Genomic DNA, 13,908 nt, shown 5'->3' on the forward strand with positions numbered 1-13,908 from the left:
CAGTAGACCTCCATGTGATACAATAAGTGAACATAATTTCAATCTCTTGAAAAGACACCTTGTGCATCTGTGCAGTTGTGCCAAATTGGTATGTTATGAGGACCTAGGCTACATTTTACAATAATAATTGTAGCAAGCAATCAGAGCATTTTGGGGAAATACTTCAACATTTGGATCTAGCAATTCTTGGCTGACATTGCAATTCCTGCTCTTATGTTTATTCTTTTACAAATACCAAGGGGTTTCGTAGCCTACTGAATGCAGGGTGGCACCGTAGTTGAAATATAGTCCTCTAATCATAGCATGTGAGGGGAAAACAGCTTGCATTTAGCAATAAACCAACCTAGGTAACTGCTTCACTGATGCATTCTGTTGCAAATGGCATGGACTAGGGTCTGTTTTCACATTGATCCGAGGTGGCTCAGTGTTGTTGGACTCTCCTAACTGGACAAAAAGTCAGTAGATTCCCTCGCGTTGCGATGTGCGCGTCGCATCAGTATTAATTAAGAACTGCCGCTACTCGAGGTCGCGGTTAGCTTTCATAATATAGAACGAATACAACTAAGGAAGAATCGGTCCGTTTGCTGCTAGCGAGGTGTTAAAAATTAACATGGAACGAAGTTATATCCCACCTCTGACTTGCGTTGATGCAGGTGGGTCTTGGAACCCCTGTGTGACTGCCTATGTATCAGGGATAGAGATACGTTCTTTTCTTCGATTTCACTTGAAATCGGGACAAACTGCCAATTCGCGGGACGCATGATTTGGGCTTGAAACGCTGTACGCGCACGCGCTACGTGGGACGGGTGGTCACCCTAGTAATAGCCTATAGAAAGCACTTCCGTGTGCCCATCACGGAAAACAATTCCGTGTCCAGGAGCACGGAATTTTGACAAAATCCGTGCTCCTGGACACGGATTTCGTGCCCTTAACATCCTTGTCCAGGAGCACGGAATTTTTGGAGATCAGGCTGGGTAGAAGGCCACCAGTACTTTGGGGTAGATGGTTAGCCCGTAAGACCCTAAGGAAGTACAGTCTCTGTTGTGCCTTCTTGATGTGGTGTTGGTGTTCCAAGTAAGGTCGTCCCTCAGATACACGCCCAGGAAGCGGAAATCAGAGACCCTCTCCACACAGGCCCCATCGATGACCAGCGGTTGAATGTTAGCCTTTGTCCTCCTATAGTCCACTATCAACTCCTTTGTTTTTGCGATGTTTAGGAACAGGTTGTTCTCCTTGCACCAGACCGATGGACGCTGCACCTCTTCCCGGTATGCAGTTTCGTCTCCCTTGGAGATGAGATCTACGATGGTGGTGTCATCAGCAAACTTGATGATACTATTGCTGGAGTGAGAGGGGGTGCAGTCGTGAGTGTATAGGGTGTACAGGAGTGGGCTTAGCACACAACCTTGGGGGGAGCCTGTGCTGGTATTTATGACTGAGGACAGGTGGGAGCCAGCTCTTACCCTCTGGGAGCGGCCAAAGATTAAATAGGCAGCCCAGTTTCAATGAGCAGCATAGTTGCAGTACCTTTTTTGACCATTTCCTGCACAGTGTCCCTTTAAAGACTCCCTGAAATGTCATGGTGATGTTGAGATGTTTTAGTTGTTCTGGCGAACAGCGAAACATTCCACAGGCAGAACGGAGATATGATTTTTATGATTTTTAAAAACGTATTCCTCATCTAAACATGTTTCAGAAAAAAACACTGAAAAAAAAGAAATATCTGCTATACTGTGTATGGCTTTTTCTTTCACCATGTAATTCCCTCACCGTCAAAGGGTTGCGTGTTGTTTGCCAAAAAATATATTGTATTACAGTAAGTAATTGATAATTTGGATACGTGTGCACACCTCCTGCTTATATTCAGGGAAACCAGTCCAGTCTGAAGATGTGCTGCTTTCTTCCTTTCATGAGAGTGTACACATCGTCAACAAGGCTTACCAGCTCAAAAGAAAAAGGTACGCTTACTTCTTCAATCACAAACAGCTCCTATAACAAGTTTAGCAAGTCTAGCAAGAATAGCCACATGCCACATCCAAGTTGTAATAGGCCTATTGGTATATATATATATATATATATTGTAGTGATGCTGTGATGTTTTATTATTTCATTTTTTTCAGTGTACAACAAAGTTTCATGCACTAAGAGGGTTTATAGACTACTAGGCTTTTCTTTAACCTTCCCGAACAGCATTTAGCCTAATCCCATGTCTGCTGACTTGTCCTTTCTGTGGGCCTTTGGTCTGCGACTGACTTCACAGACGAAGTGTGGCGGCGGCATCACAATCCCCCATGCAGATGTTTCGGCTTCTGAGGCAGCCCGCACCAGAGAGGGAAACCATGGCGATATCAAAAGCAGCCCAAGTCTTTGAAACCACTTTACACCTCATAAAGGCCAAGACGACGTTTGCACATAAAAGAAGAGCCGCCGTCGCAGTGACAGGTGAGCTCCTGTTTCAATTCAGCGCCACCGCCAACGACTCAGACTCTGCAGCACGCCAAGCTTGCTAATCCTGCCACAGGGGGACAGGACAGCGTTCCTTCCTTTTATTCAGGCTCATGTTTTCGCACCATGACTCATCATTAAATGCTTGATCCCAGGAAAAGTGTGTCATTTCCGCAACACACCAAACCAAGTCACAGAGTCCGTGTCCCTTGTTTCTTTCTGCCATGTTTTCCTACTTGCGCTGTGCTGTGCTGTGCTGTGCTGTGCTGTGCTGTGCTGTGCTGTGCTGTGCTGTGCTGTGCTGTGCTGTGCTGTGCCGTGCTGTGCCGTGCTGTGCCGTGCTGTGCCGTGCTGTGCCGTGCTGTGCCGTACTTTGCTGTGCTGTGCTGTGTATTGTGGTGTTTGATTTTCATATGTCCGCCTAATTAATTCTTGTTTAGAGTACCTCTCACTGGTTGATGTGCAGCGGATCGCTAACTGGTCTGGGTGTCCTGCCCTGCTCCGCCCTGAAGACTGCCCCCTAGGGGAGCACACCAACAAGTACCGCTCCATTGATGGAACATGCAATAACAGGTATTGTAAACCTCCACCCATCTTCCATTTAAAACCTCCACCCATTTTCCATTTAAAAAAGTGACTGGTTAAGTACTGTAAGGTTGTTGTATATATACTATATATTTTTGTATTATGAATTTGCACTTAATATATGGGAGCTTTTCCATACTGTGATGTAAGCGCTTACAGTTTAAAGAGCAACAATTGCATACGATGGCTCAAACCATGACTTTACTGTCTTTTGCAGTGTATCCATGAAGTAGTTCTAGTTACCACACTCTATGTGTATGATACTAATAAAAAGTGATCAGTGAGAAGTGTTTAGTGTAAAAGAACATTTAATACATGTTATAGCCTGAGCAGTCATGAAATCAACACGAGTCATGATCAAGACTGTCGAAGACATACTCAATCCCAATCAAAATTCACTGCCCAGATGGTACGCAGAGCTGGGCACAGCAGGGTGTGTGGGAGACACTCTGGCATGTACAGCAGCCAGCCAAGGCAGGGCCAGGCAGTGGTGTGATCACCCCTGGGGCATGGTGGCATTTTAATACGGGCAGCAGAAGCAGCAGCCGCAGTAAGAGGGAAGCAGCCGGGAGAGTGGACCAGAGACAGAGCAGGGGAGACAAGGATTCAGGCTGGCCGATAGGGGGGGTGGGGACAGACGGGAAAGGGAAAGGGGAATCGGTAACCAGGCCATGCCCTCCTAGTGACGCAACACCTTTGGCGTTGCGTCTAGTCAGGCCATGAGCAATATACATATATTTTCTGGGCTCCGGAAAAATTGAAAACTCCACCTACTTTGTCGGTAACCAATAAACTTTGAGCAGCTCCAATGGCCCTGGGTAGAGGCGTGTTCAAGGTTCTGACGTGGTTTAAGCATAGGCGTTCTATTGGGACTAAAAAAATCATTGGATAACGTTGGAACAGCCTTTTGTGGCCTTGACCAGTCGCAAACCAAGGGAGGCGGGTGGACCATGCAGTTTGGGAAATTCATCGTTCATCGTTATGCAAAGGGGTCAGACTAAGTCTCAAGGAGATTTTAAAGTAATTTGATAGTGCAGATTATTTTGTCCCTGTTCCGGTCAAAGCTGTCAGCAGGCGCCACTGTCTGCAAGGGTTGTTTTTGCCTCATCATGTCTTTTTAAATTTTGCAGCTTAAAAAGTCATGATGAGATATAAAGCATCAAAGCCATGTGTTGGCACGTTACATAACGGGGGTGGCAGCAGCCAGGGCCGCTGACCGCTTTGCCCAGGCCCAGGACAAAAGTCATCTGAAGAGCCCTGCTCCAGCGCAATAGATACAATGTAATGAGGACCCAATTCTGGGCCCCTGGTCTTCCTGGGCCTGGGACAACTATCCCCTTTGTCCCCCACACCCCTGTCGGCACCCATGGCAGCAGAGGCCGAGGCAGCATCAGCAGCTGCCGGCCGCAGCAGAGGGGTAATGGGCTGGCACAGGGCTGGACTGGCACCCAAAATCACCAGAGCACTTCAATAAGGGTGTGCAAGGGCCAAGGGGAAATTCTGGTTTGTATTGCCCTTAGGGGACTTTAGAAAATGTGAAGTGGCCTGCTTGATGGACAAATGGGTCTTCCCCTCTAAACTGTGGGCCAGTCCTTAAAGGGGTATGCCACTATTTTGGGGCGTAGCCTCTTACTGCAGCTGGGGTCGCCGGCGAACCTATTCACTTGCTGAAAATGCTTAACTACTACATCATAACAACATTGCTATGACATTACAGAGAGTCATAGTGCTGCGGTAAGGGGTTAATACAGTTAAAATCGTTGGCCAGGGTTTATAAAAGTGGTAAAGTGTCTTATTTTTCATGTTAAGCGTTGTCTTGCTTTAAGTAAGGGTTAACGTTCGGCGAGAAGGTCGCTACCGTGGAATAGCAGCACGACAGAGAGAATCTTTAGACCCCGACGCGGAGCGGAGGGGTCTTGTTCTCTCTGAAGTGCTGCTATTCCACAAAGCGACCGACTCGCCGAAAGTTAACCCGCTTATTATATGGATATACTTAAATGATTCACACATGCGGGGACATTTCTTTAGACCTATTTAATGTTAAGATTGTTGCTGCGCAAAACAAAACAGTGCCGTTGTGGAACACCGCTAGGCAACAGCTAGGTAGGCTAGCCAGGACAACAGGTGTTGTCTATCACAGCAGCTGATTAGAGTGACAAAAGACCGGACCCCCTGCGGAGTGATATGAAACATTCGCTTTAGCCACTGTATACAAGCCAGTGGCTTTAGCAGTGAACGTCTTGTTGCCATTGACAGCGCTAGCCAGGACAACGGGTGCTGTCTATCACAGCAGCTGATTAGAGTCTTGTTGAAAAGTCGCTTTAGCAGTGAAAAGTATTGTTGCCATTGACAGCGGTCTGTTATAGACCAACCCGTCCGTTATCGAAAAATAACAGACGTCCGAACGTTGGGGAGCCACGTTGAAATGAATGGAGCATTCGACAGATGACGTCACAACCATATAATAAGACAAGTTAAAAGAGGGAACATGTCGCTAAGCTAGTGAAAGTCAATGGCTCCGTGTAGCATTGTAGCATGCAAAACAATCAAACAACAACAACCACAACAGTATAAGCCCCTGGGAACTGTCAGCCCTCCAGGAATATATCCTTTATGCCAGATTACCAGTCCGGCCCTGGGCTGGCAAGTAATAGATCTGGGAAGATGGAGTTGCTTTGGCCGATGGGATGGTGGAATTTTTTGTAATATGGGTAGCTAAATGGGCAGCAGGGCTGTGGGCAGGGCTGCGTGATTATGGAAAAAATGATAATCACGATTATTTGGGTCAAAGTTAAAATCAAGATTACAAATCATGGTTATTCAACAACAATAAACCACTGAATTTTGTGCAGAAGGTTATTTGAAATCTGAAATATAACCAATAATGTGTTATAGAAAGGATAAGAAAAATAAAACTGAATTGTAGTAAATAGCATGTAGAAGGCAAAAGCAAGAAGCTTAGGAGGGGCCTACAGATTTTATTCCCCAGAAACACCTGCCTGTCAACATATTTTGACCTCTGTGCGATGGCGATTCAATCACAATTTTCATTTTTGTCACAGGCAAAATTGCAATTTTCGATACATTTCTATTGATTGTGCAGCCCTAGCAGCAGGGCAGTTGGCAGTTGGCAAGTCAAGTCAAGTGAACTTTATTATCAAAAATCTGTGTAACAGAGTTAACACAGAAGATTGACATTGGGTTTGAGCAGTCTCCAATGTGCAGTTAAACTAAACATACATACTATAAGACATTGACAAAAATCACACACACACACACACACACACACACACACACACACACACACACACACACACACACACACACACACACACACACACACACACACACACACACACACACACACACACACACACACACACACACACACACACACACACACACACACACACACGTGCAGTACAAAAACTAACATACTGATTGATGCAAGGCAGTGGGGCAGCAGGCACTGGGCATTGAGTAGTGGGCAGTAGGCAGTGGCAGGGCTGGATTGGCCACATGGCACACAGGGTATTTGCCTGGTGGACTGTTTGTGATTTTTGCCCTGGCCTCCCCTCCCCTGGCCTCCTCCATGGTATCAGTCCTCATGCCATTACAGAGGCCTCTCCAGGACAGTTGGATATACATGAAGTATTTTGGCTGTTGCGGTCAACATAGCTCATATTACATTATTTTTAAAGTTGTCAAATGCTTCATTGTCCCTCTGGGAGCCTGGTGGACTAGTCTCAGCAAAAAATGCCTGACCTGTTTTGAAAAAAAAAATCCTAGACCAGCCCTGTGCAGTGGGCATTGAGTAATACTGCCCTACAATGGCAAGGTGCAGTAACTACATATTTTGTCAAATGTTTGGACTGAAAATGAAGAGCTCTTTTCCAAAACGCTATATCCACCATTTCTGACTTTTTGCATTTTAATATTGGAATTGACTGTTAAGAAGTCCTATCATCTATGTGTGATTTTTTGCCATTCAAATGTTTTGAGAAGATACTTTTAAACCTCTTTAAAATGCATTTTGCAATGCAATTCAATAGAATGGCCAATACAAAATGTCAATTTCCCAACATTCTATAAAATGTATATATCTCATTTTGGAAAAGAGCTCTTCAAATGGTCTTATGATTCAAATGTGTCCCTATCAAATTTGCACTAACTACAACATCCAACCTAATAATACCAATACTCTGAGGGTGGTTTCAATGTTGGCGTAGTTACTGCACTCTGTCTTTGTACGGTATAGGGCATAGTAGGCAGTGGGCAGTGGGCAGAGGGCAGTGCCATGCATGGGGTCTGCCTGGCAAGATGGCCCGCGTCGGAGCGGAGCGGTCAAGGATTGCTGGGCAGATGGATGGAGGGCACTGCAGCCAGTCTCCGGTCTCTGGTCTGAGGCGCAGAGGCACTGAGGCGCTGAGGGTTGGCCTCCAGCGGGGAGAGTTGTGCTAAGCAGTGCAGAAAGGATATCTTGCTGCAGAGTTCTGTTATCAAACACACACGCCACACACAGAGACAGAGACAGAGACAGAGAGAGAGAGAGAGAGAGAGAGAGAGAGAGAGAGAGAGAGAGAGAGAGAGAGGCAGAAGAGAGTTGAGGGGGTGGAGTGAGGGAGAGGGAAAGACAATGAAGAGAAGGACAATATATAGAGGGGGCAGGGAAATAGAAAGATATAAGGAGGGAGGGAGCGAGAGAGAGGTTGAAAGCGGAAGAAAATGGTAGTAGACGGTGGAGAAATGGAGAGAAATACAGATAAAGCAGGACGGGTCGGGAGATGGAGAGAGAGGAGCTGCACCTAAATAAATATTGTAGGCTGCCCGCTTGGCTGATGGCTGTGCTGGGGAGCGGGCCGCCAACTATGTTTCCCTCCGTGGAGCGCCAAACAGCCACGGAGGAGAGAGAGAGAGAGCCGCACAGAGGGAGTAGCTTTTTATCTAGCAGCTGTGACTGACAGATGCGGATGGAGCAGGAGGAGGAGAGGAGAGGAGAGGAGGTGGAGAAGGAGTAGAGGAGGCTGTTTCATTTCACTCTCATTCAAAGTCTCTGGGAAGCTGGGGAACAAAACTGACAGCTGAGTTGATTAACACAAAACCCAATTGTAATTTTCACAACTGTGGCGAAATCAACCACAGCTTACGGTAGCTTTTTGCTTAAAGAATGAGAAAAGAAGAGCCTTACCATTTGAGAAAAAAAGACCAAAAAAAAGAAAACAGCTTGCACAGTCTTCTGTACAGTACATCACCAAGTTTATCATTTCTCGTGGCAGCTGTGTTGTGTGTGTGTGTGTGTGTGTGTGTGTGCACCGCCTTCAGATATTACATGAAACAGTTCACAGTGTCATGTTTTAAAGCTGCCGACGGACTACATCCAAATCTCAGACTCGGCGGGGTGTTGCTTAAAAGCCCTCAGAAAATGTGATCTTCCCAGGATAGCTGTACGTGTGTGCGTGTGTGTGTGTGTGTGTGTGTGTGTGTGTGTGCGTGTGCGTGTGTGTGTGCGTGTACTATATTAGCACGCTTATATTGTGCGTGTTCTTGTGGGGTTTTCTATCCTCCCTCTAGTGCCACACACACACGCACACGCACACGCACACGCACACGCACACGCACACGCACACGCACACATACATTTTTCCTACTTTCTCTTCTCTTCTCTTCTGTCTTCTTCAGAAATCACCCCCTGTGGGGCTCCGCCAACACTGCGTTGGCCAGATGGCTCCCAGCCCAATATGAAGATGGGGAGGGCCAGCCCAAGGGATGGGATGTGGGACGCCTCTACGCTGGCCACCCGCTCCCACAGGTAAGCCGCTCAGCTGGACGACACGACAATTATAAATACAAAAATGCTGAAAATTTAAAAATAAATAAATAAAAATGTGCTTACTCTGCCGTTGGTGCTGCCGTCTTGAAATGTAAAATGAAATGTGTCATATTTTTTCTAGCGTCAATTTTTTTTTTGTCTACTTTTTTGTTATACTGTTTTGTTAGCTGGCAGGCAAAGGGGTCATTTTTTTCCTAGGCCCAGGTAAAGAGTGGGCCAAAATTAGGTTTTCAGTCCATTGTATGTATTGGATGGGGACCCCTTTCTGATATACCTTCCTGAGCATCTGTCTCTCATCTTTGACAACTGCACCATCATTGGGAACAAAGTTGTTAAAAACCTTTGCGTCCTCTTTGATGCAAACCCTATATCAAGACAGTAACAATATCAGCCTTTTATCATCCATCCAACATTGCAAAAATTAGACCTATGTTGTCCCTGTGTGATGCTGAAACACTAATTCATGCATTTTGTTAAATATACACAGATATTTGTTTGTTTTTTATTGATATTGAAAATGTGCTTACCATGGGGTTTGTCTGATGGGAGCCCTTGGATGTCAGTGGCCCTGGATGTCAGCGGCCCTGGTGACGATGCAACGCTGATTGTTTTATCAAATTAAAAATGTGCTTACGATGGGGTTTGTCCTGCCGTCTTGAAATATATGAAGAGTGCAGATGCAAAATCCCCTAAGTGCCTTTTCAGAAATTAATCTTGATCCATTTTTATTTAATACAAAGCTATCAAAATGCATTTTTTTTATTTTATTTATGTAATATAACTATTTATATGCATTATCAAGTACATGAATGTAAACCAAACCAACAACCCGGTTCTCTAAAAATATAGAAGTGCAGGTCTTCAGAAATGGAGTTAGGGGGTTTTGCATCTGAACTCTTCAGATGTTCCTATTTCACTAGCGTCATATATTTCTAGCCTACTTTTTTGTTATACTAAACATTTTAAAAGTTGCCTTTGTTTGTTTGCTTTGTGATCACGTGGCACAATGCTTCCATTCACGTTTACATACCTGGACTTTATTACTTATATAATATGATATTTTCATAACCATGACATAACATTTGTCATAAACATTAATGAACATCAGGAACATGCTGTTCATACAGTATAAATGTACAAGAGCACACATTTGCCAACACCTTTGCCAAGTCAATCAACTATTCTGCCTACTGTGGACCCATTATCAGCCCAGTATAAAACTTCAATTATGAAAAGGAGAATATTGGCCTGGAAATTATGTTTATAAAACTGCCTCATTAGTAGCTGGGCAGCTTAGAACATTTTTGAAGGAATACTTCAGTTTGTGATACAAGCACCAAAATTGCCACATAAAGGTACTCCTTAGCCTTAGTACCACGTTTGGTGCTTGTATCGTATCACCAGTTGGCCATCTTGGCAAATGGACAGCCATCTTGAATTTCAAGTGCCCCGTGTACATTTTTAAAATACTAATGTCTAAGGAGTATATGTGCCAAATTTGGTGCTTGTATGACAAACTGAACTATCAGTTCACTAAGTTCCCCAGCTATAGTATGTCATTTATAACACAGGATAAGTTGTCAGCCCATAGTAGGCTTCTACCAGGGAAATACCAATTAGGATGCAAAATGTATTCAAAAATAGCACCCTCCCTGCTGTGATAAACACAGTAGTAGCATACGCTAATCATCTTGGCCATAAGCTCGCACTACAACACTTCTGACACGCACTGTAGCCACCATGTTACAAAGAAGCCCTTCATGTTCATTTACATATTAAAAATGCAATGTTTATTTGAAGCTTGCGCTCTCAATAATTCATTATTCTTCCGAAACACACAAGCAAACAAACACTGGGATTTTTTTTTGTTCATACTGATGTTTACTGAAGATATACAAAAAGTCACCATCTATCCTCAGTCAAGGTCAGTTTTCGTGCCAAGAAAATGAATCACACTGATGCTGCAACTTCAAAAATAAAAGAGAAAAAGAAACAACTAATCTCGCTTCCATGTTTTTGACAAAAAAAATTACGGCTGAGTATATCTGTCCATAAACACGCTCACACTGAGTGGGCCGTAATACGTATCTGCTATCGCAGTATGTGGCTAATGCCACCAATCTTCATTTTAATAAGTGCTGAGGCTAAGAGAGAAAAGTTCATTAAAAGCGTTGCAGAGAGAAGCTGCTCGCTAACGATCGTCGCGAAATAAGAGGGCAAAACATTCAGGCGCTGCTCATCACACACCATCCTGATTTCCATACATTTACTTTTCAAAATAATGGCTGATGCTTTTAGGCCAAATTCTGTGTATGTGTGTGTGTGTGTGCGCGTGCATGCGTGCATGCGTACATGCGTGCGTGCGTGCATGCGTGCATCTGTGTGTTTGTGTCTCTGTCTGTGTGTGTGTGTTTGTGTGTGCGTGCGTGTATTTGCATACTTCATGTTTTGTGTGTGTCTTCCACTGTTCCATATTCATGTATTTATTATCATTATAGGTGCGCAAAGTGAGCAGGAGCGTTATGCAGGGGGGGTTTGGCAGTGTCCCTGGAGGAGCAGCAAGAGGAGCAGCAAGAGTAGGAGCATCAGCAGCAGGAGCAGGAGCAGGAGCAGCAGCAGCAGCAGCAGGAGTAGGAGCAGGAGCAGGAGGGGGAGGGGGAGGAGCAGGAGCAGGAGCAGGAGCAGGAGGTGCTATGCTGGAGGATGAGGAGTACTCCCAGATGCTGGTGGAGTGGGGCCAGTACATAGACCATGACATCTCCTTCACCCCGCAAAGCCCCCCCAGCATCCCTGGGCTACATGACTGCCTGAGCTCCTGTGAGAGCAAAGATCCCTGTTTCCCAATCGAGGTAGGCCTACATACGGTAATGTAAAAACACACCTCACCAATCCAGTTACATTTGGTTGCTTTAGATACAGTATAAGCACAACAGACTACCCTGCCTACACGACTGCTTGAGCTCATGTGAGAACGAAGACCCCTGCTTCCCAATTGGGGTAGGCCTACATACTCTACACTACTGTATAAACACACAATACCAATTACACAAATGAAGACCTTGTTTCAGGGTAAATACTGTACAAACCATATTTTACAGTCTGTCATACAATCACACTTGCACAACTGCCTTGAATCGAAAATCCCATGCTGCTTAGCACAATCGTCCCGATCTGAAAGACAGCATGGCAGCTGCCCTAAGCAAGGGAGCATGAGTGAGGGAGCTAATGAGAGATGTTGCATACTACTTTACAAAATGTAAGCTTACAACTGACACGGTAACTGACTATTACCCAAGGTATATACTTTTCAGACATACCGCTATTCCGACATCCGGCATACCATAGGTGTAGGGTTAGGGTCAGGGTCAAAGTTAGGGTTAGGTTAGGGTTAGGGTAACTGCATGCACTCTCCCTAAACTGATAAAACCTGAGCAACGTAGCACAAAGCACAGACATGGCAGATTTCTGTGGGAAACGTGCCGGTATTCAGACATAGACATCAATGTCGGAATAGCGGTATGTCTGAAAAGCGCCGTGTAACCAGCCATATCTGAAATCAGATATGCTAGATAGTGAGAGGATCCCATGACTGGCTATGTGACAGGCAGTTCTGATTCTGCCACAGGGATTAACCATCTAGCTCTCAAAGCCACTCGGCTCAGGAAAACAGTTCAAGTGCGCTAGATTATGACGGCCAAGGATTATAGAGGAAGAAAATATTTGAGGACAGAAGACAAAGGACATCATGACATTTTTCTTAAAGAAAAAAATATAGTGTATATGCACAGATCAGTTACTTTGTAGTGTATGTGACGAGCATAGTTTTGACAACTGGCATTAAATTTACATACACAATACAAAAATATAGGCCCACGTCTATTGGAAATAAATTAGCTCTTATTGACTACTTGATCTCCCTCAGAAAAGCTTCCTGCCAGAAAAACAGACCCTTTTAAGATTTTAGGCTGAACATTGATTGGTCCTCCTTCGGGTACTGTCTCTCAAGAATTTAATTGAGGATGCAACAGACAGAGTCCAGATCTTACTCAAGTCGATACCGCTTCTCCAAAAGGCCCCCTTGAAACAAAAACTAAAAAAATAAACTGATTAATTTAAAACTTGTTTTTGGAGACAGCAATGAGAGAAGTCTACAGTACATAACAATATTTCCCTCTTTGTTGTTCTGTCTACAGAGAGAGCTTACTCATAGACAGCACAAAAAAATCCCAGTGTGACGTGCATGAAGACATCAAACATTGGTCGTGCCAGGTACCCCAAATTAGGCTTGTCCCCATTATCAAAGGTTAATAAAGGGTAACGATCCAGGTTAATTCAATTATATTTTTAATAAGATGCAATCTCAAAAACTTCCAGAGGGACACTGGGCTGGCATCCTATCCTATCCTATCCTATCCTATCCTATCCTATCCTATCCTATCCTACCTACTCCTTTTCTCTTTATATTCTTACCTACTCCCTTCCCCCATATATTCTTACCTACTCCCTTCCACCATATTTTCCCACCTACTCCCTTCCACAATATATTTACACCCTCCCTTTGTCCATGAATTCTTACCTACTCCCCTCATCCTTGCTCCTCCATTTTAATGTTAAGTCAAGTTAAGTTATGAACGAGGGGGGTTGCTGAGAAGTGAAACCGTATGCTTGTGCTGGGGGGTGTTCTGCGGAGTGAAACCGTATGCTTGTGCTGGGGAGGGGGGGTGAGGTGTTGTTCTGCGGAGTGAAACTGTATGCTTGCTGTGAACCACGGCAGATGTCTACGGCATGTCTACGGCAGGTTCCCAAACTTTTTCAGCTGGGACCCCCTTTTGGACTTAAAGGTGCAATGTGTAAGATTGTGGCCAGAGTAGGTATTATAACTTTACTGCTCATTGAAACTGTGCTGCCTATAGCCATTTTCATGAATATTAATGAATAATGAACAAATATTTACAAATACGACCAAATGACAGTAAGTTTTGTAGCTAAAAATGCTTATTTCTAGAAATTCAAATGGAGAAGACTATGGCGAAGATCCCCCTTTTCAT

At 44.5% G+C, this 13,908-nt stretch overlaps 1 protein-coding gene across 1 annotated transcript in view; it reads left to right on the plus strand.

Annotated features, from left to right (window-relative positions):
• Positions 1-13,908, plus strand: part of tpo (thyroid peroxidase) — a 69,236-nt gene that overhangs the window by 5,879 nt on the left and 49,449 nt on the right. The window contains exons 3-7 of the mRNA XM_063184681.1: positions 1,868-1,958; positions 2,261-2,442; positions 2,886-3,018; positions 8,710-8,839; positions 11,359-11,709. Coding sequence (XP_063040751.1) covers positions 1,868-1,958; positions 2,261-2,442; positions 2,886-3,018; positions 8,710-8,839; positions 11,359-11,709 — 887 coding nt within the window. The remainder of the gene's footprint in view (positions 1-1,867; positions 1,959-2,260; positions 2,443-2,885; positions 3,019-8,709; positions 8,840-11,358; positions 11,710-13,908) is intronic.

The sequence above is a fragment of the Engraulis encrasicolus genome, chromosome 19 (genome assembly GCF_034702125.1).
Source record: "Engraulis encrasicolus isolate BLACKSEA-1 chromosome 19, IST_EnEncr_1.0, whole genome shotgun sequence".
Lineage (NCBI taxonomy): Eukaryota > Metazoa > Chordata > Actinopteri > Clupeiformes > Engraulidae > Engraulis > Engraulis encrasicolus.